At 35.8% G+C, this 24,493-nt stretch overlaps 1 protein-coding gene across 12 annotated transcripts in view; it reads left to right on the forward strand.

Annotated features, from left to right (window-relative positions):
• CEP170 (centrosomal protein 170) overlaps positions 1–24,493 on the forward strand; it is a 146,420-nt gene that overhangs the window by 45,422 nt on the left and 76,505 nt on the right. For all 12 annotated transcript variants that reach the window (XM_089918833.1, XM_089918753.1, XM_089919100.1 and 9 more), the window contains exons 3-4: positions 10,453–10,542; positions 17,722–17,800. In XM_089918833.1, coding sequence (XP_089774959.1) covers positions 10,453–10,542; positions 17,722–17,800 — 169 coding nt within the window. The remainder of the gene's footprint in view (positions 1–10,452; positions 10,543–17,721; positions 17,801–24,493) is intronic.

A 24,493-nucleotide genomic window follows, 5' to 3' on the forward strand; every position in this document is an offset into this window, starting at 1 on the left:
AGAGGTGAATTCTATCAAACATTTAGAGAAGAGCTAACACTTATCCTTCTCAAACTCTTCCAAAATATAGCAGAGAGAGGAACACTCCCAGACTAATTCTACAAGGCCACCATCACCCTGATACCAAAACCAAAGATGTCACATAGAAAGAAAACTACAAGCCAATATCACTGATGAACATAGATGCAAAAATCCTTAACAAAATACTAGCAAACAGAATCCAACAGCACATTAAAAGGATCATACATGATGATTAAGTGGGGTTTATCCCAGGAATGCCAGGATTCTTCAATATACACAAATCAATCAATGTGTTACATCATAATAACCAGTTGAAGGAGAAAAACCATATGATCATCTCAATAGATGCAGAGAAAGCTCTTGGCAGAATTCAACACCTATTTATGATAAAAACCCTCCACAAAGTAGGCATAGAGGGAACTTGCCTCAACATAATAAAGGCTATATATGACAAACCCACAGCCAACATCGTTCTCAATGGTGAAAAACTGAAACCATTTCCATTAAGATCAGGAACAAGACAAGGTTGCCCACTCTCACCACTATTACTCAACATAGTTTTGGAAGTTTTAGCCACAGCAATCAGAGAAGAAAAAGAAATAAAAGGAATCTAAATTGTAAAAGAATAAGTAAAGCTATCACTGTTTGCACATGACATGATACTATACATAGAGAATCCTAAAGATGCTACTAGAAAATTACTAGACCCAATCAATGAATTTGGTAAAGTTGCAGGATACAAAATTAATGCACAGAAATCTCTTGCATTCCTATACACTAATGATGAAAAATCTGAAAGTGAAATCAAGAAAACACTCCCATTTACCATTGCAACAAAAAGAATAAAATATCTAGGTATAAACCTGCCTAAGGAGACAAAAGACCTGTATGCAGAAAATTATAAGACACTGATGAATGAAATTAAAGATGATACAAATAGATGGAGTGATATACCATGTTCTTGGATTGGAAGAATCAACATTGTGAAAATGACTACTACCCAAAGCAATCTACAGATTCAATGCAATCCCTATCAAACTACCAATGGCATTTTTCACAGAACCAGCACAAAATATTTCACAATTTGTGTGGAATCACAAAAGACCCCGAATAGCCAAAGCAATCTTGAGAAAGAAAAACAGAGCTGGAGGAATCAGGCTCCCTGACTTCAGACTATACTGCAAAGCTACAGTAATCAAGACAGTATGGTATTGCACAAAAACAGAAATAATAGATCGATGGAACAGGATAGAAAGCCCAGAGATAAACCCACGCACATATGGTCACCTTATCTTTGATAAAGGAAGCAAGAATATACAGTGGAGAAAAGACAGCCTTTTCAATAAGTGGTGCTGGTAAAACTGGACAGCTACATGTAAAAGAATGAAATTAGAACACTGTGTAACACCATACACAAAAATAACCTCAAAATGGATTAAAGACCTAAATGTAGGGCCAGACACTGTCAAACTCTTAGAGGAAAACATAGGCAGAACACTCTTTGACATAAATCACAGCAAGATCCTTTTTGACCCACCTCCTACAGAAATGGAAAGAAAAAGAAAAAGAAACAAATGGGACCTAATGAAACTTAAAAGCTTTTGCACAGCAAAGGGAACCATAAACAAGATGAAAAGACAACCCTCAGAATGGGAGAAAATATTTGCAAATGAAGCAACTGACAAAGCGTTATCTCCAAAATTTACAAGCAGCTCATGCAGCTCAATATCAAAAAACAAAAATCAACCCAGTCCAAAAATGGGCAGAAGACCTACATAGACATCTCTCCAAAGAAAATATACAGATTGCCAACAAGCACATGAAAGAATTCTCAGCATCATTAATCATGAGAGAAATTCAAATCAAAAATACAATGGGATATCATTTCACACCGGTCAGAATGGACATCTTCAAAAAATCTACAAACAATAAATGCTGGAGTGGGTGTGGAGAAAAGGGAACCATCTCACACTGTTGGTGGGAATGTAAATTGATACAGCCACTATGGAGAACAGTATAGAGGTTCCTTAAAACCTACAAATAGAACTACCATATGACTCAGCAATCCCACTACTGGGCATATATACTGAGAAAACCATAATTCAAAAAGAGTCATGTACCATAATGTTCATTGCAGCTCTATTTACAATAGCTAGGACATGCAAGCAACCTAAGTGTCCATCAACAGATGAATGGATATAGAAGATTTGGCACATGTATACAATGGAATATTACTCAGCCACAAAAAGAAACGAAATTGAGTTACTTGCAGTGAGGTGGATGGACCTAGAGTCTGTCACACAGAGTGAAGTAAGTCAGAAAGAGAAAAACAAATACCATATGCTAACAGATATATATGGAATCTAAAACAAAAATGGTCATGTAGAACCTAGGGGTAAGACGGGCATAAAGACACAGACCTACTAGAGAATGGACTTGAGGATACGGGGAGGGGGAAGGGTAAGCTGGGACAAAGTGAGAGAGTTGCATGGACATATATACACTACCAAATGTCAAATATATAGCTAGTGGGAAGCAGCCACATAACACAGGGAGATCAGCTCGGTGCTTTGTGACCACCTAGAGGGGTGGGATAGGGAGGGTGGGAGACGTTAGAGGGAAGAGGTATGGGGATATATGTATATGTATAACTGATTCACTTTGTTATAAAGCAGAAACTAACACACCATTGTAAAGCAATTATACTCCAATAGAGATGTTAAAAAAAAAAAAGGCCAAGCCGTAAAAAGTAAAATAAAATAAATAAATAAATAAATAAATAAATGGTTTAGTCTTTCATAGAATATTAGTAAAATAAATGGATTATTTAAAACTTACTATTCTTTTTATATTATTTCTGAAAAGTGAACTAAGCTCACGTATGGAGAAGTGGAGACTTAGAAGTATATAAATATTAGTGAAATATATTTGTTCAGAGCTCTAGAGTTGATGAAGTTATATTTTCATTTTAAGGCGTTATGTAGATGAAATGGTTCTACATTGGTTAGATCAGTTGTGAGAAGTAAAATTGTTAGAAATACAAATAATTACTATTTGCTTTTTTAAAGAGTCAATAAAAGAAGATCTTTTAAATTTTGCTAACCTAATTTAGTATTTATGGTTTATAACCCTTTATTTGTAACATACAGGAAACAACTGGTTAGTAGTTAGGTTTTAGAATCTCTGCCTCTGAATAATTTTCAGTAGTTTCTTACCTGTAAAGATTTCAACTACAAATAGATTTACTGGCATTGTAAGCAATACTTTGATAATAATGTAGCTTAAAACCCAGTGCAAAATGGAAACAAATAATCCATGAGGTCATATGCTCTGTTTGATTACAATTACATTTTTTTGTTAATTATGACCAAAAAAAAGTTTTGAATTTTTTGTTGTTATTTCATCTCATTCCAAAAATGGTAGTCTAAAGAATGTGGTCATTGAGAAGAAAATGTGCTTGGATATTAAAGAGTTGGTGATTAAACAAGGGATTCTGGAATTCGAGTTTTGTTTCTGCCACTTACCTTGGAAGACTTTAGCAAATTAATGAACTTGCTGTGCTTGTTTGTTGTGCTATAGAAAGATGATTATATCATGCTATGTTCCATAAGACATATGTAAAATAAATCTTACAGAGCCGTGAATGAAAGGTATACAGTATAATTATTGGGTAAAGATTATACCGTCTTTGTTTTTTTTTGTTTTTTTTGTTTTTTTATTTGCGATACGCGGGCCTCTCACTGCCACGGCCTCTCCCGTCGCGGAGCACAGGCTCCGGATGCGCAGGCTCAGTGGCCATGGCCCACGGGCCCAGCCACTCCACGGCAAGTGGGATCCTTCCGGACCGGGGCACAAACCTGCGTCTCCTGCATCGGCAGGCGGACTCTCAACCACTGCGCCCCCAGGGAAGCCCCCCGTCTTTGTTTTGAGTGATACACAATATTACTACTATTAAAAGTACCATGCCGTTGAATTATACTTTCTGTTGTTCTCAGTGTTCATTTATGTTAGTTCAGTTGTTCCTCAAGAATTTCTTAAAGATATAATTACCTCCATTTTACAGATGATAAAATTAAGATTCAGAAAGACTTAGTCACTGTGTTTTATTACAATATATTGGATTCTTCTATATACAAGTTGAGTTGCATTTTGAAAAAAGTTCATATCTAAATTCTAATTTTATCTTAATTGTACCAAATGCATGACTTTTGCTCTATTTGGAGAATCATCATCATACTAATTAAATAGTTTTCCTAATGCATAATAGAAAATATAATAAAATTGTATTTGACTCACTGTTTTAATATTTTAATTTTTGTATGATATACTAACAGAATGTGTTTTGAAGATCATAGGTTAGTAATTTTCATCTATCCTTTGGAGCACATAGCAAAGGATAAATCACTGTTTATTACTATGATTGTAAAAACGCAACTGGACTTTTAAAGAATATTTCAGCTACACTATCTTTAAAGAACATTTTTTTTAAATTATTTTTTTATTTTTGGCTGTGTTGGGTCTTCGTTGCTGCACGCGGGTGTTCTCTAGTTGCGGCGAGCGGGGACTACTCTTTGTTGCAGTGTGTGGGCTCCTCATTGCAGTGGCTTCTCTTGTTGCACAGCGCTGGCTGTAGGTGCGCGGGCTTCAGTAGTTGCGGCTCGTGGGCTCAGTAGTTGTGGCTCATCAGCTCTAGAGCTCAGACTCAGTAGTTGTGGCACACAGGCTTAGTTGCTGTGCGGCATGTGGGATCTTCCCGGGCCAGGGCTCGAACCCATGTCCCCTGCATTGACAGGCGGATTCTTAACCATTGCGCCACCAGGGAAGCCCCTCTTTTAAAATTTTTAAATGATGAGACATACAGTGGCAATCTTTCTCTTTTTAGTTTTTTCTTAACATATGTATCCATGTATTTGTGTCTTTTTCTTTCATATTTTTAGTAGGAAAGAGAAATAATAGCCATTTCATATCCAATGTGTATATAGATAGGGTCTTTCTGTCCTTTAAGGCTTAGAGTCTAGTAGAAGGATATGTGTATGTAAATAAGTGGGTATAAACAGTATGTACAAGACAGTGATGGGAGTTGGTATGGGGTACAGAAAAAAGAGGTTGGTCAGTTCTGCCTGCAAGGAAATGTGGGAATGTGAAATCTGGAAAGACTTCTGGAGGAGATGGCTTTAGCTGAATTATCTTAAAAGATGAATAAATGGTTTCTGGAAGGTTAGAGTGTGGTTGAGTGCGTGGTATTGAAGATAGCATGGCATTCAGTGTCTATTTAGGTAAATTAAAATAGTTCCTTGAAGTTTGTATATAAGATGTGAAGGCAAACGTTTTGAGAAATTAAGACTTGGGCATTAGAAGAGGCCAGATCGTGGCAGGCCTTGTGTTCTATATTAAAGACTTGTTGTATCTTACCTTAGCCAGTAAGAGGAGTTTTTAGGCAGAGCGATATTGCCTTTTCAGATGCTTCCCATGCATTTAATCCTCAGAAAAAAAAATCTGTGAGCTAGGTTTACCTTTTTGTAGAATGATTATACAAAGATTAGTAATTTTACCAAGGTCCCAAAACTGGCAAGTGGCTGGACCAGTTCTTTTTGACTCCAACACCTGTGCTTTAAACTACTATTCTATATTACTGCTCAGGATTAGAGATTGGAATTGGTATAAGCAGTTAGATGATTATAATAATCTAGGAAGAGACGGTTAAGTTCTAAGGAAGAGAGTATCATTTAAAATGAAGAAAAGAAGACAGAGCAGGAGAGAGATTGAAAATAGAAGGCTGTGCTTTCTAGTTTTATATATAATGTATGAGGGAGAGAAAAAGAATGTAAGACCTAGCCTTTCTGGCATGGAAACAGATGAAGTAGTGGTTCAGGAGGTGTACTTTTGGGGAATAAGATAATGAGTTTGAGGTTCCTGAGGGATACCCAGATTGATATATTAAACAGAAAACTGGAAATAAATATATGAAGCTGAGCAGAGTAGCCCATGAAGAAGGTAGAGATTTGGGGATTAGGAGCATAAAGGGAATAGTTGAAGCCAGGGGGGAATCTAGGTTATATAGAGAAGGAAGTAAAGTCAGAGTTATAGGATGTGGTTGCTCGGGAGAAAAGGAAGGGGTCAGAATATTAGATGTCTTGCTGTTGTCAAAGGACTTAGGTAATATACTAGTAAATTATTGTAAATAATTGAGAAAACTGGAAGAATAGGCAAATGTAGTCTCAGAAATACTATGGCTTAGATTCCATAGGTGGAATCAATTTCGCATGATAAAGTTTAGCAATGGGAGTGGTATGACAAGGTATGGTAAGGATTTTGGTTGTGGGAGTAGAAAAGGCTAGATTTTTACATGGGTTATCTACAGAGACATTTAAAATCAACCATGAAGAAGTAGGAATTTGAATTTACCATTACCCCAAAACTTAAGTCAAAAAGTTAGAATGACCGCAAATGATTGAAGCAACCTGGGAGGTGAGTGTGTGTGTGTGTGTAAATATATAGTGTGTATATATATTTATTTATACTTATATTTATATGTAGGTGGATAACAAGAACTTCAGAAAAGTAAAAAGTTTTTTTCATTGGAGGGGGAAAGTAATGGTCTAGAAGCCACAATAGTAGACTGGACTGCAGTTCAGACTGCATCTCTGTACTCAACAGAATATTGGATTTAGGAGGATATCATCCACTTTAAAGGAATGTCGTGGAAATAGTGTTCTCAGGGGGAAAGCCAGATTTTAAAGGTAGGAAGTAGGAGATAACCCTAAGAGCTTGAGAATGAAGAGGCGTTTCAAGTAAGGAGGATTCTCAAGAGTGTAGTGTAAAAGCCTTGGGAAGAGGGTCTTTGTAGAAAGTAAAACTTATGAGGGAAGAGGCATAGGCTCTTGTGGGGGAAATGACTATGAGGGGATAGTGACTAGAGAGTCTTGCATTCTTACCAAAGGCATAAGGTGGAGCAAATAAGAAATCTGGTCAAAATTGACTATCTTTGTGATTTAAACCTGGACCAGCTAAGGTTTTTCCATTAGTATTAGAAATTTGATAAAGTTAGCTGTCTTTGTCAGGGTTTAAATTATATGTTTCTGAGAGATTATTAAATTTTTATTGAAAAGCTCAAATGGGTTGTGAAAGTTAAGTTGCAGTGCACCTTCTCCTGGCTCAGTTTAATCTAGAGGAAGTGTGAATTTATCTGGAAATGAAAATGGTTTAATGCTTGTGTGGTTAGATGTAAATAACAAATCTTTTTTATTCCCTCAGTTTTTCTTGGCCACTTACTTGACATATTATATTCTATAGTCTTGGTTTCCTGCTTAGTTTCTGTGATGGGTACAGAAACACATTGATACCTTGAATACATTTGATAAATAAGAACAGACTTTTATTTGCTTTCATTGGCTGTTATTTTTTGAAGAGTTACACAAATGCAATGACTTGTCCTGTGATTTCTAAACCGATGATATCCCTTGCCTTGAGTTCATAAGACTAGTCTTCTCAAAAAGTTATTAAGGTCTTTATTAAACAAAGAAAAAAGATGCTTTTTCTGGTTCCATATAATGTGCCCGCTCCTTCACTCCTCAATCTCCAAAGCTGTAGTGGCATCTCAGTGGACTCTCATTTTCTTAAGTGTGTTCTACGTTTAGTAGCAGGTGTTCTTGTATTATCTATCCCCATAAATGATTTGAGGGCAGGGTGCATGTCAGATTCAGAATATTCCAGGTTTCTAGTAAGTTGTAAACTTAGGGAATTGGCCGCTTCAAATTATTTCCTCCTCAAACTGTTTTTTTCTCCATATCTCTGAGCCATGTAGACTTCCCTCAAAAGCTGCCAGTCCCTGACTCTGTGAGCAGCCATTTGATTTTTTTTTTCCCCATATCTAACAGTAAATTTTCACTTTTCTTTCTGATTTCTTTTCCTCAAGTCTCATTTAGATTTTTTCCCCTTGAATTTCATCATACTCTCTTCTAAGAACTTCTGCCCTTTCTCTATTCTCTTCCTCACAGAGAGATTATTTACGGTAGTCTAGTCACTATTTATTTAGAGGTTGCATATACTTGAACTCTCACTTGCCTTACAACATGTAGAGATTTTTTTTCTTCCTTAGACTAGTTCAACTTGATAAACCCACAGTTAGGAGAAATTATTTTTGTAGTTGTGCTTCATTTGCTTCTTATCACCCTAATAACTGAATTTAGTACTTCATTAATTTAAACAGAGTGACAGTTTAAACATGACAATAAAAACCAAAACAAAGTTTAAGTAACTTTTAGATTTAGTGCAGGTGTTTTGCAGCAGTCTAATTTGCCATAATAGATGGTTTTTCAGGCAAGCTGTAGAGAAGCGGGGGTAATAGTACTACTCATGAAGTTACTTTTAATTCTGAGATTTGCAGTTTGTCCTAGAGAAATTGAGATTGCAGAAAAAACAAAACAACCCCCCCCCCGAGATCAACCTTTAAGAAGAATAAAAGTATATGTATGATAAATCTTTAGATTTTGTTGGAAGATTGCTTTAGGTCACATATTGTTTCTTCCTAATGTCAGTTATTTTAATATAGAGTTTTGTGTGCTGAAAGGAAAGACCAAAACTTTTTCAATATAGAATTTAAGCTAATTGGGTAAGGGACTTTTTAATTTTTGTAATATTTATTTGGAAAGGATCATTTCAACTAGGATTTATATCTTTATTATTATTTTATTAGTTGCTGACCTTTCCCATTTTTCTAATGTGGCTAGGAGTAAGGCTGTGTTTACTATTTGTTATAGCTACAAGTGTCAGAGATTAATATTTCCTATACTGTCCTTGGTTTTTTCTCCCCTGTTGTCTTTGAGTTTTCCTAGAGGCTCCTTCTTATATAGTGCTTTACAGTTTTTCTATTGTATTGTAACTCCCATTGTAATGGTAATAATAATAGTTATTTATAAATCCCTGTTGATATGATGGTAAGGTTTGGGAGGAGGGGAAGCATGCTGAAGTACTATTAGTTCTCAGTCTTTGACCTTCACAAGTACATCTCAGCTTTTTGTTCACCTCCTTAGGTGAGACAGGAAGGCTAGATGAGGCTGGAGTTGGGTATTTCCATTCTCCCATGTCAGATAGGCTCTGGTAAAACCCACACTGGTTGATTTGGGTGAGCTCTGGAAAAGTAGTTTTCCTTGAGGACAGGCTGTTGCTGAGGAGAACAGAATGGGTGTATTTCAAAATGACTACTTTCCCCCTCACCATACCAGAAGCATGAGAAGATTTTTCTCCAGTCCTCACCCTGAGGTCCTTTTGGGGCTTCTGGAGGTAAAACTCATGAAAAAATGGTGTTCCCGCCAAGGCTGTGCCCCCAGGAGTTCTTGCTTTCAAGCTAGTTGACATTCAAGTTTCCAGCAATTAATCATTTAACCTTTAAGCTTTCCTGCCAGTTGGTGGTTGCAGCAGTAGTTTCAACTGCTAGCAGTGAGCTGTGATTCTCTGTATTTGCCTGTCTCTCCAGATTTCAGAGTGGCAATTGACCTTATGACCTCAATTTTCTGATGAAACTGAGACAAGTTTTTGATTTTCAGTTTAACTTTTTTCTTGTTATGAGGATAGAAACGATGACTTCCAAGCTCCTTACATGCTGGACTGGAAACTGAAAATTATATCTCCTCCCCATTTTGGATGCTTCCTTTGCTTTTAGTATACCAAGGTTCACATAGTAACCCAGTAGTAAATGGTTGTTGAGTTCATGTTCAGTGGTTCTCAGACTATTTCTTCCTGTGACTATAGTGATATTTCCTTTGGATACAAATTTCCAAAGGCTTGTAGTTCATCTCTGAGCTACTTTCATCTGCAGATAACTCACTAAGCTCTGGAGAAAGAGAGTGTGTGTGTACTTTAAAAGAGACTTAAAAGCAATTTTCAAAAATCAGTTTGCCATTCTAATTCCTTCTTTTGACTTTCTCTTTCTCTCTTAGACCTCTCCTATGAGTTTTAGAACCCATGTTTTAAGTGAGGATAATTTTATTCAGGAACATATTACATTTTGTCCCTTAATCTTTGGTATTGAAAGATGTAAATCCTATATGGTAATTTTTCTTACAGTGAGGTATATAAAACATAAAATTATACTTCACATGATTTCCATATAAGAATTTCAGGTTATAAAAAAATTATTGTCGTTCGATACATTCAACAAAGTCAACTGAATTAAATTCTCTCAAAAGTAGAACGTGTGACTTTGGTAGAAAAGAATGTCTTAAAATTTTGGCTGCTTTCCTCTTTGGGAAGTGATGCCAAATTTCTGTTGAAGAGTAACAGTTTAAATCTTATTGAATCTACTTTTACTTTGGTATTTCCGTATATTTATCTGCTATCTTATTAACATAAAGTATTTAGACAAAAATCTTTGTTTTTGTTATTTACTCTAGCATTTTCTTGTGCTTATTAACTTAAAGAATTTTCTTTCAGTCTCGTAGTGTGGATAAGCAACATGCTGTAATCAATTACGATGCCTCTACTGATGAACATCTGGTGAAAGATTTGGGCAGCCTAAATGGGGTAAGTTAAGAGTTTGCTTTTTGTCTTATTTGAATTTTTGTTTAATATTGTAAGAAAACATATATAACACAAAATCCTGTTTTGTGTTATATTTCCTTTTCTCTAGTTTGCATTTACTTTTAAATGCTTACTAGGTACATAGCACTTTGAGGACCATACAGTAGAATATGAATGTAGCCCATGTTCCCAAGAAATGATGTTGGTAGTAAATACTTAACAGGAATTCAGATGGTTGTTGGTTGTTATTATCCAGTGGTTAAAAAAAGACTTCTTTAAGGAGGTTAAGATGAAAGCTTGCCCTTACTGAATGGCTTGAATTTATATGTGACAAAGCCGTGGAAAGTCATGACAGTAAGAATGCAAAAAAGCACTCTTGGGAGTCAGAGAAGTGTGGGTTAACTTTGGAAAACAAAGATGCAAACGTGGTTTGGTACCAGATGGTTGGAGGATCTTCTATACTAGAGTAAAAAGGAGTGAAACACATCCATTTACCTTAACAAATGTGGTATATGATCTAAATACTAGTGTTTATTATTGCTTCTTTGGTTTCCTACATTGAAGATTTTTGTGTTACTGCAGTGAATTTTTTCCTAATTCTTCATTTGATCTTTCTACATTGGCAGAATGTAAGTAGCTGCAGAATAAGAGAATGCTAAAGTATTGAATAATTTATCTTATTTTTTCTCAATTTTCTCATGGCTCTGCTAACATAAGCAAACATAATTTTGTTCAGATCTGTGCTGTTGAATTTCTTAAAATGACTTTAACAGAAATTAAATGTATCCAAACTTCTTCTAACTGCTGCTTCTTTTCAAAATATACATTAAACGGAAAAACATCTGCAGAAATTCGGCAAATATGGTAAAACTTTTTTTTCTTGTCCTGAGTCGGCCTGCTACTGAAGGACTTTTATGTTTATTCACTGAGATACTTTTTTTGTAGGCCTGTTTTTATGTTAGTTTTATTCACACCTTTATTTGTTTCTCATGACACATAAAATTAAGTTTGTGGTACGCGGGCCTCTCACTGTTGTGACCTCTCCCGTTGCGGAGCACAGGCTCCAGATGTGCAGGCTCAGCGGCCATGGCTCACGGGCCCAGCCGCTCCTCGGCATGTGGGATCTTACCGGACTGGGGCACGAACCCGTGTCTCCTGCATCAGCAGGTGGACTCTCAACCACTGCGCCACCAGGGAAGCCCTAAAACTCTCAACCACTGCGCCACCAGGGAAGCCCTAAAACTAAGTCTTAATTCCTCATGTTTGAATTGAAATACCTCACATTTGGCATCACCCACTTTTCCAGATTCATGCTCCATCACATTTTCCTTGCCATACCTCCAAAACAGTAGTTTTCCTACTATACTGTCTTCTTCTCCAAATAATTTGTTAGATTTTCTGCAGCCCAGTAGTTCTTCCATCTGCCTTGCCATTTGTAAAAGTTGTACTTACTTTTAAAAGTAAAATCCCAATTCTACATCTTCCTGAAGGGAGCAGAGAAAAGATATTTAAGAATATTGACTTATTAACATTTTGAATGGATTAAAGTAGAAAAAGATAGGCAGATGAGGTAGAAACTGTTTTACCATGGGCCATGTCAGGAAGCATTTCGATTCCAAGGTGCTATTTAAGGAGTTACTCTCTTCCTTCTCCGCACCTACAAAATTCTGTTTTAATCTCTGTTTTGGGTGCTTTATGAGCCTTGTATTAAATCTGCTTGTGCATATCTGTCACTGTGCTAGATTATGTGCTTCTGAACAGTTCATGTGCCTTTTGCTTCTGGTAAGTACACCACAGTGCCTACTAGCACAAGGTTCTGCACAGTGCATGAACCCAGTAAATCTTTTCGAATGGAATTGAATGAATTTTCTATATGAAAGACTTTATAGAGAAAAATTTTAATCCGCTTTTATATGTGGAATATTTTAACAATGTTATATTCTGTTTTTAAGCCTAGAATGTTTCGTCTTGACCACAGTGCTATTCTTAGGTGTCTTTACATTATATCTTGGAAAATAATAAGTGAGAATTACATCACAGTGTTTTAGTCTTTTAAAACATTGTGATCAAATATAAAAATTATTGATGTTGGTTGTAAAAAATATCAGGTGAAATATTAACTTCTAAGTTTATGTAGGCTGACCTTTCTTATAATTTGATTGTACTCAGTAATTGCCTGAAATACAATAACTTACAGAGAGTGACATCTTCATTTTGAACTTGAAGTCAGGACCTAGATTTGAATCTCAGTCTGTAATTTACCAGCATTATAACCCTGGACAAATTACATAAACTCTCTGAAATTCGGTTTCCTCATATATATTCATATTAGTTCCCAAACTTGTGCAAAAATGTAATGAGTTGAAGGTTATGAATGTGAAGCCTCAATGCAAAATTTAGTTACCTGTCTTCAGCTTTAAAATAGTGAAATGATCATTCCTGCTCTGTAGTATTGTTATGAGGATTAAATGTGACAATACATGTGAGTATGTGCCTGGTACAGAACTTCAAAATATTACACAAATGGATAAATGCACTGTTACCCAAATGGATAGCCTAGGAAATATGCCAGAATGGACTTTGGTAGCCAAAGTCTGTGAACTACCAGCTATCATGCATTTTATTCATAGAAAATTTGTAGATTATTATTCACAGCCTGTTTATTCTTAACATTCATATAATTCTAGAAATTTGAGCATCAGGTTAAAAGTAGTAATTTCAGAAGGGGCACAGTATAGGTGGTTATGAGCCCAGCTTGAATTCTTACTAGTGAGGTAACTCTGGACAAGTTACTTAATTTTTCTGTTCCTCAGTTTTTTTAACAGAAATAGTAAAATGGTACTCCTCTCAGGTAGTTATAAATAAGTGAAGCTATAAATAAGTTAATAGTTTTAAACACCTAGTTCAGTAAGTGTTAGTTACTACTGTTGTTGTTATGGTAAGAAAAGCAGTTAAAACAAGTTTAGCATCCTGTAGCCTACATACTTTTCAGTGAATACATACAGTTAAATTATTTTGGAAAGCACTTATCAACTAAACTCAACTTATAAATAACTACCTGTGACCACTTCCACTCTCACTTCCTTTCACCCTACCCTAAAATACACTCCCAAGTTAACTAGGTCCACACTTGCTTTTATTACTACCAGAAATGAGGTTGTTCTGCTTGGGGAAGCTGGAACTGGTTCTGTAGCTGATGTGATAGTAGGCTATTTCCCTGCAAGCCCCTGGAAGCTTCTCTTTCTATGAGAGCCCTTGTTTGCCTTCAGTTCTTCCTGCCCCCTCCATGCACTGGAGTACCTGCACCTCTCTGATAGTCACCATTGACCTTTGCCGCAGCACTCCCATCCCATTCCACCTCACCTCCCTGTGTTCCAGCCCCTGCTGTGTCCCCTTTCACACTGGCGTTCCTGCAGCATCAGACCAGTATGGCATAGAAGGAGGAAGGTATGAAAGGAGTGGTTAGGGGAAGAAGACGAGACTTTTCTCACTGACAACATGATTGATGTAGTTGTGCTGCTGGCCACTCTATTCACATTTCCCAGAGCATTAATGCAGTACATGGTGGTTATATGATTTTATACTGTCAATTATGTGATTTATTTGTATGTAAATTAAATAGATATTTATCTGGTTTGGTTTGCTTCTCTGAGGTTAGTGGTTTGGTTGAGGGAGTTTGGGGAGCTGGCTTGGCCTGGCTTGGGCATCCAAGCTTCCTTGATGTGCAGAGAATGTGGGGTTTGTAGTTCAGAGAGCTGAATTTGAATCCCAGTAATTCTGCTTCTGAACTCTGAGAGCTTGATTGTTACTTTGCACCCTGTGCCTCATTGTCCTCACCTGTCCTACCTATCAGGTAGAGGTGTGATCAAATGATGTTGACATAAGAAACAAAACCTATTTTTCTTTCCATATCTAATTTATTAAAATGCTTCATAATTGATTTATTTAAATGATTTTTTTCCTGTAGCCCTTTGAAATTTTCTCTCCTTTTATAATTTTCGACCGTCAGGAGACTTTTTGCTCCCAAGTGTTTTCACTTAACATTTTGCGAGCTGAAACTTCGTGTCTGGCTCATATTTCCTGAGCCTTTTTAGACCTTAGGGAATATTTCTGTCATAAATGCCAGCAGGTTAAAATTATGTGTCTCTTAATCTCTGAAAGTACCTAGTACATATGTTAAAAACAGTAGGTGCTTAACATTTAAGAGAGTCAAGCAATAAGCTTTGAGTGAATCTTAGAGCTCATCTTAGGCCTTTTGAGTAATTATGGTATTTTAGGTTGAGATAGTTTTAAATAAATTGGCTTAGAACTGTGGCATCTCTCTTATACCGTGTACCTAATTATTTATCTTCTGCATACCAAACATCAGTTAATTAACATTTTTTTATTCTTCTCTTTTCCATCATTTTCCTCAGCTTTTCTCTTTTGTAATTAATATAGAATATTTTGGTAAACTCAAGATATGTCTTAAAACACTCTAAAAATGTTCGTTTGGAAATGAACCTGAAATTAGAGTTTATAAATGCCTGAAGCCTTTGAATTTTCTTTGTATTAACATTTCAGTCTTTCTGTGAAGCATGTAAGAAACTTGTTATTTAGGATTACTCATAAATCATACTAATGTGTGATCTTGAGTTTTAGCAGCATTCTGCTGTCTCCTTATATCTGAAATAAGATTGCAGCTTCTAATTTTTTTGTTTGTTTTTGATAGATTTAGAAACTGGTATTCTATGACATATTACAAAGTGCTAGCTGTGCAAAGGAATTTGAGAATATGATCATAATAACCCAATCCCCTTATATATTTTACTGTATAACATTCAGGACCCTTCTAAATTTCCTCATTATGGAGGGAACATTCCCAAGTAAGGTATCGTGGCCATCTCAAATCCAATAACATAATAGATGGGAAAAAATGAAATTTAAAAGGGAAGAGTAAAGTAATTTTTAAAGTTGCAACTTATCAAAGAAAAACATATTGGGTATTTATATGATGTTCGCATTCCAGGCAATTAAGTATAACATTGTTCTATGTTTTATAAATCTAGATAATTCTAGGTCTTTTAACTTCTAGTATGCCAGGAAAAATAGTCATCACCATTAACCATCTGTGTCCAATGGACCTCTTAAGTCTTTTTACAAATAGTTTACACAAGTAAGAATTAAAAGATGAGAGAACAACTTGAAATTTTAATAAAAATGAGGCATGACAGACTCAAATTTTTATTCCATGTTTTCCTGGTTTTGAAAGGTACATAACATGCAAAATGGGTATTGTTCTTTGAATGCCACTAACTGTTCATTAGCTGTCATGCCTTCTCTGGGATATATATCTATTTTATAAATGTTGATTTCAGATTTCAAGGACATCTCTAGCTAGTTCTAGCTTACCATTATTTCTAGTTTTTCTTGCTCTTGCATTATCAAAATGCATTATTTTTAAGACTTTGACATTTTAAAATTTTAAGAGGAAAGTCATCTTCTTTTTCTTCCATAATTGTAAAACAGTACAACAGTTACAAGATCAATTCAATAATTTTATTTCTACGTCATCTCTTTCCTTCTAGTTACCTTTGTATAGATACCCGCCTTGATCATTTGTCCACTTACATAGTAAATCAAATGAGTATTGAAACACAAACACTAAAAAATGAGAGAAAACTGTCAAAATTTCTTTTAAAATACAGAATTATCAGTTTTGTGTTAAAAAATATTGCATGATTCTTCTTATTGATTTAGGCTAACTGGATGAAAAATATCTTAGTTTCTTTTTGACTTTGGAAACATTCTTCTCTTATCAATTCTTGTGTTAGGGAAAATTCATCTAGGGTTATCTTCACCTGAAGACTCCTGGTCTGATATTTTGCTTACGTTATTATCATTTTATCATTGTTATTATAGTCTAGAGTGCTGCTGCTCTACTTTTTGTATTTACCTTATGATTGTGAAATATCTTCCTGTCTTTTTTTTTTTTTTTTTGCCTTTATGGATGTTAAATAAAAAATCCTGAATTCTCAATTGTGCTCTTTGATAGCTTAAAAAAAAAAAGACACAGATGGTGTCTCCAGATGTCTTTTATATCTTCTTGGGAAGATGGTGCAATATTTTGGGCCATGCAGTAAGAAACCTAAAGGTTGATGCAATAGTAATGATTTATTTCACAATTGCATCATCCATCTAGCTCTGTGCTATTTGCTGCACTAGCCACTAGCCATGTGTGTCTGTTGAGCACTTGAAATGTGACTAGTCTAAAAATAAAAAGGTAAAAAAAAAAAGAATGTAAAATGTCTTCTTAATTTTCATATTCATTATTTGTTAAAATAGTACTATTTGGGATGTGTGGGTTAAATTAAAAGTATATTATCAAAATTAATTTCACCTCTTTCATTTTGCCTTTTTAATGTGCCTACTAGAAAATTTAGTAGTATATGTGTAGCTTCCGTTTGTGGCTTGCAGTGTTTCTGTTGAATAGTGATGTTCTAGGTAATTCCATTCTTCTGTTATTATTTTGGTCATTTTCAACAAAGTTAGAAGTAATTGATAAGTTCAAATACTTACGGGATGATGGCGATGAAACAATGTTTCAACATACAGAAAAAATAATGTATCTATAACGTATCTTAGATTCATGTAAGGGTCCTATAAAGTATCTTAAATTCATAAAAGGGTACAAAGGACTCGTTGGCAATTGTAAAATAGAATGAGTTTTATTCAGTTTTTTTAAGTAAATTTTCTTTTTGTTCTTTGGAAGACTTCTAGGAATAAAAATAATGAAACCTCAATCCTCACAGATAATTACAGTTGTCCAGAAAAGTTAAAATTGAGTCCAGTGGGCCCTGATGGTATATCGAGAGCTATATTATATTTTACCCTTTACAATTTCTAGCTTCGGGTCAGAGCTTTTCTTGACGTCATTTTTAGGTGCCTAAATTTGTCGTAGCAGCATAGTAGACTCAGAGGAACCGCACCCTGGTTCTTTGTGTGTTACTTGTAATAGTAATAAAGGGCTTAGTATGAAATCATTTATTAGCCTATAAGATGCAGAGCGCATTTTATGGTGATACACAAGCTGTATTAGCCACCATTTGATATACACTGTAAAGCATAAGGTTTGAGTATTTGCTTGTCTAAATTTTAATAATTAATACTTCATATATTAACATCTTTTTTTTTCTTTTGTAGACTTTTGTGAATGACGTAAGAATTCCAGAACAAACTTATATCACCTTGAAACTTGAAGATAAATTGAGATTTGGTTATGATATCCTTACTGATTTTGTGCATTTATTAAATTTATTCAAAAATCTTTACTCTGGTATAAATTAACATTTCTTGAGACATAAGAATTCATAATATAGGCATGCTGGAAGTCTCTGTGCCCTTCCAAACTAAAATACATGTTTAAAAATAATACTTTTTTTTTTTTTTTTGGTTATAATGCCTGTTCCTAAAAATAATCCTGGAAAAGTTAATGGACTCCTTTTTTTTCTCCTCACTCTGTATTATAGTTTCAGCAGAAGTATCCCTGCAGTGCTATTACATATGTAGTTTGGGTATCAAAGAATGTAACTGGGGAGAGGACAGAGAGTGTGTAATAGTAGCCCAGCCCAGGGATTTTTTTTTTCCCCGGTTAAATGATAATGACACAGGTCAGCCTCCAGGAGGAATGTAAAGAATTTAACCCTATCTTTCCTTCTGTCCCCACTTTTACTCCATTTTATGCATTCCATCTCAGTTGCCTTCAATTCAAATTTTTCCATATCCTGTGTCTTCTGAGACCCACACTCCCTGATTAAGTACATTATGCATTTAGCATGTATTTAAAATTCTTTTGTTTGAAAATAGGATGCTAAGAACTGAATAAGGATATGATGGTGTTCTCCTAGTAAAGAATCACTAGTGAAGAGAAGGGACATGATTGGATGAAGAAGAATGAAAGCATTTCTATTCATACAAGGCAAAAAGCTTTGTAAAAAGAACTTGTTTATATTTAATTAAAATACAGATATTACACATTATGCTGAATGGTTTTTTTTCACTTTTAATTTTTTCATTTATGGCATTTATCTGGACTTTGATATTAAGGAATGTATCAAATGTACTGGCAACTTGGATATACTTTTATCACTGTAGTAGAGAAAATGTCTCAGCTAAGTAGAGCTGATACTTAGGTAAAGTAAATGTACTGATACTTTAAAATTGTTCCTAGAGCATAACTAGTTTTTATTTTAGATTTAACTTAAAATTTATGAAAAAAATAGTTTTGTAGCACATCATATAGCCTTTATACTTGTAGAGCCAAAGCAGCATGTGAAAAGTGAAACCATTAAACATTAATACCTTTAATTTGTATATTTTAAATCCTTTAAAAAATATGTATCATGTAAAATGATTAGGAATTAGCATTAAAGCCTTGATTCATGGGTTATTTCTACCAACATAAGTTTCATCAAAAAGTAAATACAGGTATATTTTAAATTTAAGTAACTCAATTCATTTGACATCAGCTGTTTCAAAACATGAGAAAATAGTAGGAAATTTGGGTTTCAGTAAAACTCTATAAAGTTTACTTTGAATTTTAAATCAAGAAGAAGCTATTGAGAAGCAACTCATCTTCTATAGATTGTATAATGATTTCTTAATAGAGAACTAATATTTTCTTATATACTTGCTCACAATATTTCTGTCGAAAATTCCTGGGACAAATGTTTTGTTCCCAAGGACTTTTTCAGGGCTGTAAATCAGTGTTGAGCCAGAACGACTACCCAGATCCTCAGGTTAGGCTCAGTTGATTTCATTATTTAAAAATAGCATCTCATATTGCTTTTGATTTTTGAGGATTGTGTATAAATGAACATTGGGCTGTTTCAGTGGCAGAAATTTTATTAGATAGGATGAACTTTTAAAAACAAATTTATTTGTTCTGATACCAGACTGAAGTCACTATCATGCTTTATTCATAATTAAAATTAAGTTTAATAGTTAGCTAGTCTACAAACTGTTACACCTTGTAGTTGAAAACTGTTTAATTGAAATGCCACAGCAATAGAAAGAACATTTTACCATGAATTGAGACTGGAACTAAGAAACAGAATTTATCTGCCCAAAGTTCTTTTTTCTAACAAGAGAAATTGATTTGGAAAAGCAAGTAGTGAAATATCCAAGTTTAAGAAATGACTATAAACTCAGGAGGTATAGTAAAATGCTGCAGTAATCAAGATAAACTTCAGAAGGAGGTAATATATCTCCAGATAGCCAGAGATGTAGCAGGTAAGCAAGCCTAAGTTCATTTATTTTACAATTATTTATTAAATGTCTCCCACGTGCCAGGCATAGTCCCTGCAGTCTGGGGTACAGTACTAAATAAAACAGACCACAGTTTCTGTCCTGGAGCTTATACTTTAATGGGGTTGGAGGGAACTGACAGCACGCACAAAAAGGATAATAGAGGGCGATAAATTCTGTGGAGAAAAAGTGTGAATGGGAGACAGAGAGCTACTGCTGGTGAGTGAGAAGTTATAATTTTAAAAAGGCTGGGCTTCCCTGGTGGCGCAGTGGTTGAGTCCGCCTGCCAATGCAGGGGACACGAGTTCGTGCCCCGGTCCAGGAAGATCCCACATGCCGCGGAGCGGCTAGGCCCGTGAGCCATGGCCGTTGAGCCTGCGCGTCCAGAGCCTGTGCTCCGCAACAGGAGAGGCCACAACAGTGAGAGGCCCGCGTACCGCAAAAAAATAAATAAATAAAAATAAAAAGGCTATTCATGAAGACTTCACTAAGAAGCCAGCAATGGAGCAGGTAAGGACGCTGGCCTTATGGATCTATCGGGGGAAACTGCTCTTCAAGCAGATAGAAGAGTTAAGTGCAAGACTTAAACCAGGAGCATGTTTGCCATATATGAGGAACAGCCTTAGAAGTCAGTGTGGCTGGAGCCAGTGAAGAGTAGGAGAATATGGGGAGCCAGAGTGTATCACCCTAAATAGGTCACTATAAGAATTTTGGTTTTTATTTTAAGTGAAATGGGGAGCCATTAGAGGGTTTGATCAAAGGAGTGATGTGATAATGACTTACATGTTTAAAAGAATCCTCTGGTTAGTCTTTTTCAAAGACTAAGGGGTTAAGTGGGCAGCAGTGAAAAGAGGGAGACCAGTTAGGAGGCTGTTACAGTAGTTGGCAGTAGTTCCAAGTGAGCAATAATGGAGGTTTGGACCAGGGTGACAGAAGCAGAGGTAGTGAGAAATGATAGAATTCTGTACATATGTTGAAGATGGAGCCAGTAATATTCTTGATTAGATTGGATGTAGACTAAGAGAAAAGAGTCAAGGATAAACCCAAGACTGTACAGTTGATTTAAACAATTAGAAAAGTGGAGTCACCATTAACTGACAGCATATCCTGTGGGTAGAGCAGATATTGTGGAGAAAATGGGAAGAATATTCCCCCAAATCCATTTAAATTTGGTTTAATTGAATTTGGTTTAATCGAATTTTGCTGTTACTGTTTTCTTTTTGATTTCTGCTGTCTTTATTAATTTCTTCTAGGTGAAAGCTGAGATAATTCAAGATCTTTCTTTTCTAATATAGGCATTTAGTGCTATAAAATTTCCCCTAAGTACAGGCATACCTTGGAGATATTATGGTTTCAGTTGCAGAGCCCTGCAATATTGCAAAAAGCCAGTCACACACATTTTTTGGTTTCTCAATGAGTATGAAAGTTATGTTTGTGGACAACATTGGAGTCTATTAAGTGTGCAATAGCATTATGTCTAAAAAATTTGTATATACCTTAATTTAAAAATACTTTATTGCTAAAAAATGTTAACTATCATCTGAGCCTTCAGCGAGTCCTGATCTTTTTACTGGTGCAGGGTCTTGTCTCAGTGTTGACGGCTGCTGACTGATCAGGGTGGTGGCGGCTGAAGGTTGGGGTGGCTGTGGCCATTTCTTAGAATAAGACAACAGTGAAGTTTGTCACATCGATTGACTCTTCCCTTCAAGAACAATTTTTCTGTAGTACACAATGCTGTTTCATAGCATTTTCTCCACAGTAGAACGTCTTTCAAAATTGGAGTCAGTCCTCTCAAATCCTGTTGCTGCTTTATCAACTGAATTTATGCATTATTCTGAATACTTTGTTGTCATTTCAAAATCTTCACAGCATCTTCATGAGGAGGAGTTTCCATCTCAAGAAACCATTTTCTGGGACTTCATTGGTGGTCCAGTGGTTAAGACTCTGCACTTGCAGTGCAGAGGGCGCAGGTTCGATCCCTGGTCAGGGAAGTTCCGCATGCCGAACGGTGCAGCCAGAAAACAAACAAAAACAAACCACTTTCTTTGCTCCTTCATAGGAAGCAACTCCTCATGCGTTCAAGTTTTATCATGAGATTGCAGCAATTCACTCACATCTTAAGGCTCCACTTCTAAATTCTAGTATTCTTGCTGTTTCCACCACATCTGCAGTTACTTGTTGCACTGAAGTCTTGAACCGCTCAAAGTCACGCATGGGGGTTGGAATCAACTTCTTCCAAACTCCTGTTAATGTTGATATTTTAATCTCTTCCCATGAATCATGAATGTTCTTAACGGCATCTGGAATGGTGAGTCTTTTCCAGAAGGTTTTCAATTGACTTTTCCCAGATCCATCAGAGGAATCACTGTATATGGCAGCTTTGTGAAATGTATTTATTCAATAATAAGACTTGAAAGTTGAAATAGCTCCTTGATACATGGGCTGCAGAATGGATGTTGTTAGCAGGCATGAAAACAACGTTAATCTTGTACATCTCCATCAGAGCTCTTGCGTGGCCCGGTGCCTTGTCATGGAGTAGAAATATTTTGAAAGGAATCTTTTTCTGAGCATTAGGTCTCAAACAGTAGGCTTAAAATATTCATTAAATCATGTTGTAAACAGATGTGCTGTCATCCAGGCTTTATTGTTCCACTGACAGAACACAGACAGAGTAGATTTAGCATAATTCTTAAGGGCCCTAGGATTTTCAGAATGGTAAGTAAGCATTGGCTTCAACTTAAAGTCACCAGCTGCGTTAGCCCCTAACAAGAGAGTCATCTTGCCCTTTTAAGCTTTGAAGCCAAGGCATTGACTTCTTCTCTCTAGCTATGAAAGTCCTAGAGGGCATCTTCTTCCAAAGAAGACTGTTTTGTCTACATTGAAAATCTGTTGTTTATTTTAGTCACCTTCATTATAATTCTTAGCTAGATCTTCTGGATAACTCGCTGTAGCTTCTACATCAGCACTTGCTGCTTCACTTTGCAATTTTATGTTATGGAGACAGCTTCTTTTCCTTAAACCTCATGAACCAACTTCTGCTACCTTCACACTTTTCTTCTGTAGCTTCCTCACCTCTCTCAGCCTTCATTGAAGAGAGTTAGGGCCTTGCTCTGGATTAGACTTTGGCCTAAGAGAACGTTGTGGTCTGATCTTCTTTTCAGACCACTCATACTTACTCCATGTTAGCATGAGGCTATTTAGCTTTCTTATCATTCATGTGGTCACTAGAGGAGCACTTTTAATTTCCCTCAAGAACTTTCCCTTTGCATTCACAATTTGGCTGACTGGCACACGAGGCCTAGCTTTGGTTCTGTCTTGGCTTTTGACATGCCTTCCTCACTAAGTTCAGTCATTTCTAGCTTTTAACTTAAAGTGAAAGATGTGTGACTCTTCATTTCACTTGAATATTTAGAGGTTATCGTAGGGTTATTAATTGGTCTAATTGGTCTAATTAGGCATTGGTCTAACTTCATTGTCTAATTTCATTGTGTCTTAGGGAATAGGGAGGCCTGAGGAGAGGAACGGAACGGCCAGTTGGTAGACCAGTCAGAACTTGCACAACATCTGTCAATTAAGTTCACCATCTTACGTGGGTGAGGTTCATGGTGCCCCAAAACGATTACAATAGTAACATCAAAGATCACTGATGACAGATCACCATAATAAATATAAAAATAATGAAAACGTTTGAAATACCGTGGGAATTACCCAAATGTGATACAGAGACACAAAGTGAGCAGATGCTGTTAAAAAAATGGCTCTGATAGACTTGCTGGGTGCAGGGTTGCCACATACCTTCAGTTTGTGAAGAACAATATCTGCAAAGCACAATAAACGGAAGTGCAATAAAACAAGGTATGCCTGTACTGCTTTAACATGCAAGATAGTTTCTAGTTTCTCTTTTGATCTTTGCATCATTGGGTTATTTAATCTTTGTTACTCAGTTTCTAAATATTTGGATATTTTTCCCAGAGACTTTGTTATTAATTTCTAATTTAATCCCATAGTGGTCAGGAACATACTATGTATATCTCAAATCCTCTCCTGTCACCCAGAATATATCTAGTCTATCTGGGTAAATATTCTCTATGTACTTGAAAAGAATGTGCATTCTACTGTTTTTGGTTGGAGTATTCTATTAATGTCAGGCCAGGTTAGTTGGTAGTGTTGTTCGCATCTTCTGTATTATACTGATTTGTTGTCTACTTGTTCTATCAATTTTTGAGAAAGAGATATTGAAATCTCGGGCTATAATTGGGTTTGTTTCTCCTTGCAGAAGTTTTTGCTTCATGTAATTTGAAACTCTGTTATTAGTAATGTAAACATTTAGAATTATTGTGTCCTCTTGATGAGTTGATCCCCTTTATAAAATGACCTGCTTTGTCTGTGATAATATTATTTTTTGCTCTGAAATCTGGTTTGTCTAGACATTCGTTTTGGATTGGTGTTAGCCTGGAATATCTCTTGCATTCTTTTACTTTTAACCTATTGTCTCTACATTTGAATTAGGCAGCATATAGTTGGTCTTACTATTTCATTCAATCTGATCATTTCTGCCTTCATTTGGGGATTTAGAGCATTCACATTTAATGATGTGGTTAGACTTAAATCTATCATCTAGATATTTGTGCTCGATTTGCCCCATTATTTTTTCTTTTCCTCTTAATTA

The sequence above is a fragment of the Delphinapterus leucas genome, chromosome 1 (assembly GCF_059928025.1).
Source record: "Delphinapterus leucas isolate spDelLeu-1000000601 "Yukka" chromosome 1, BTC_Dleu_Yukka2, whole genome shotgun sequence".
NCBI classification, from domain to species: Eukaryota; Metazoa; Chordata; class Mammalia; order Artiodactyla; family Monodontidae; genus Delphinapterus; species Delphinapterus leucas.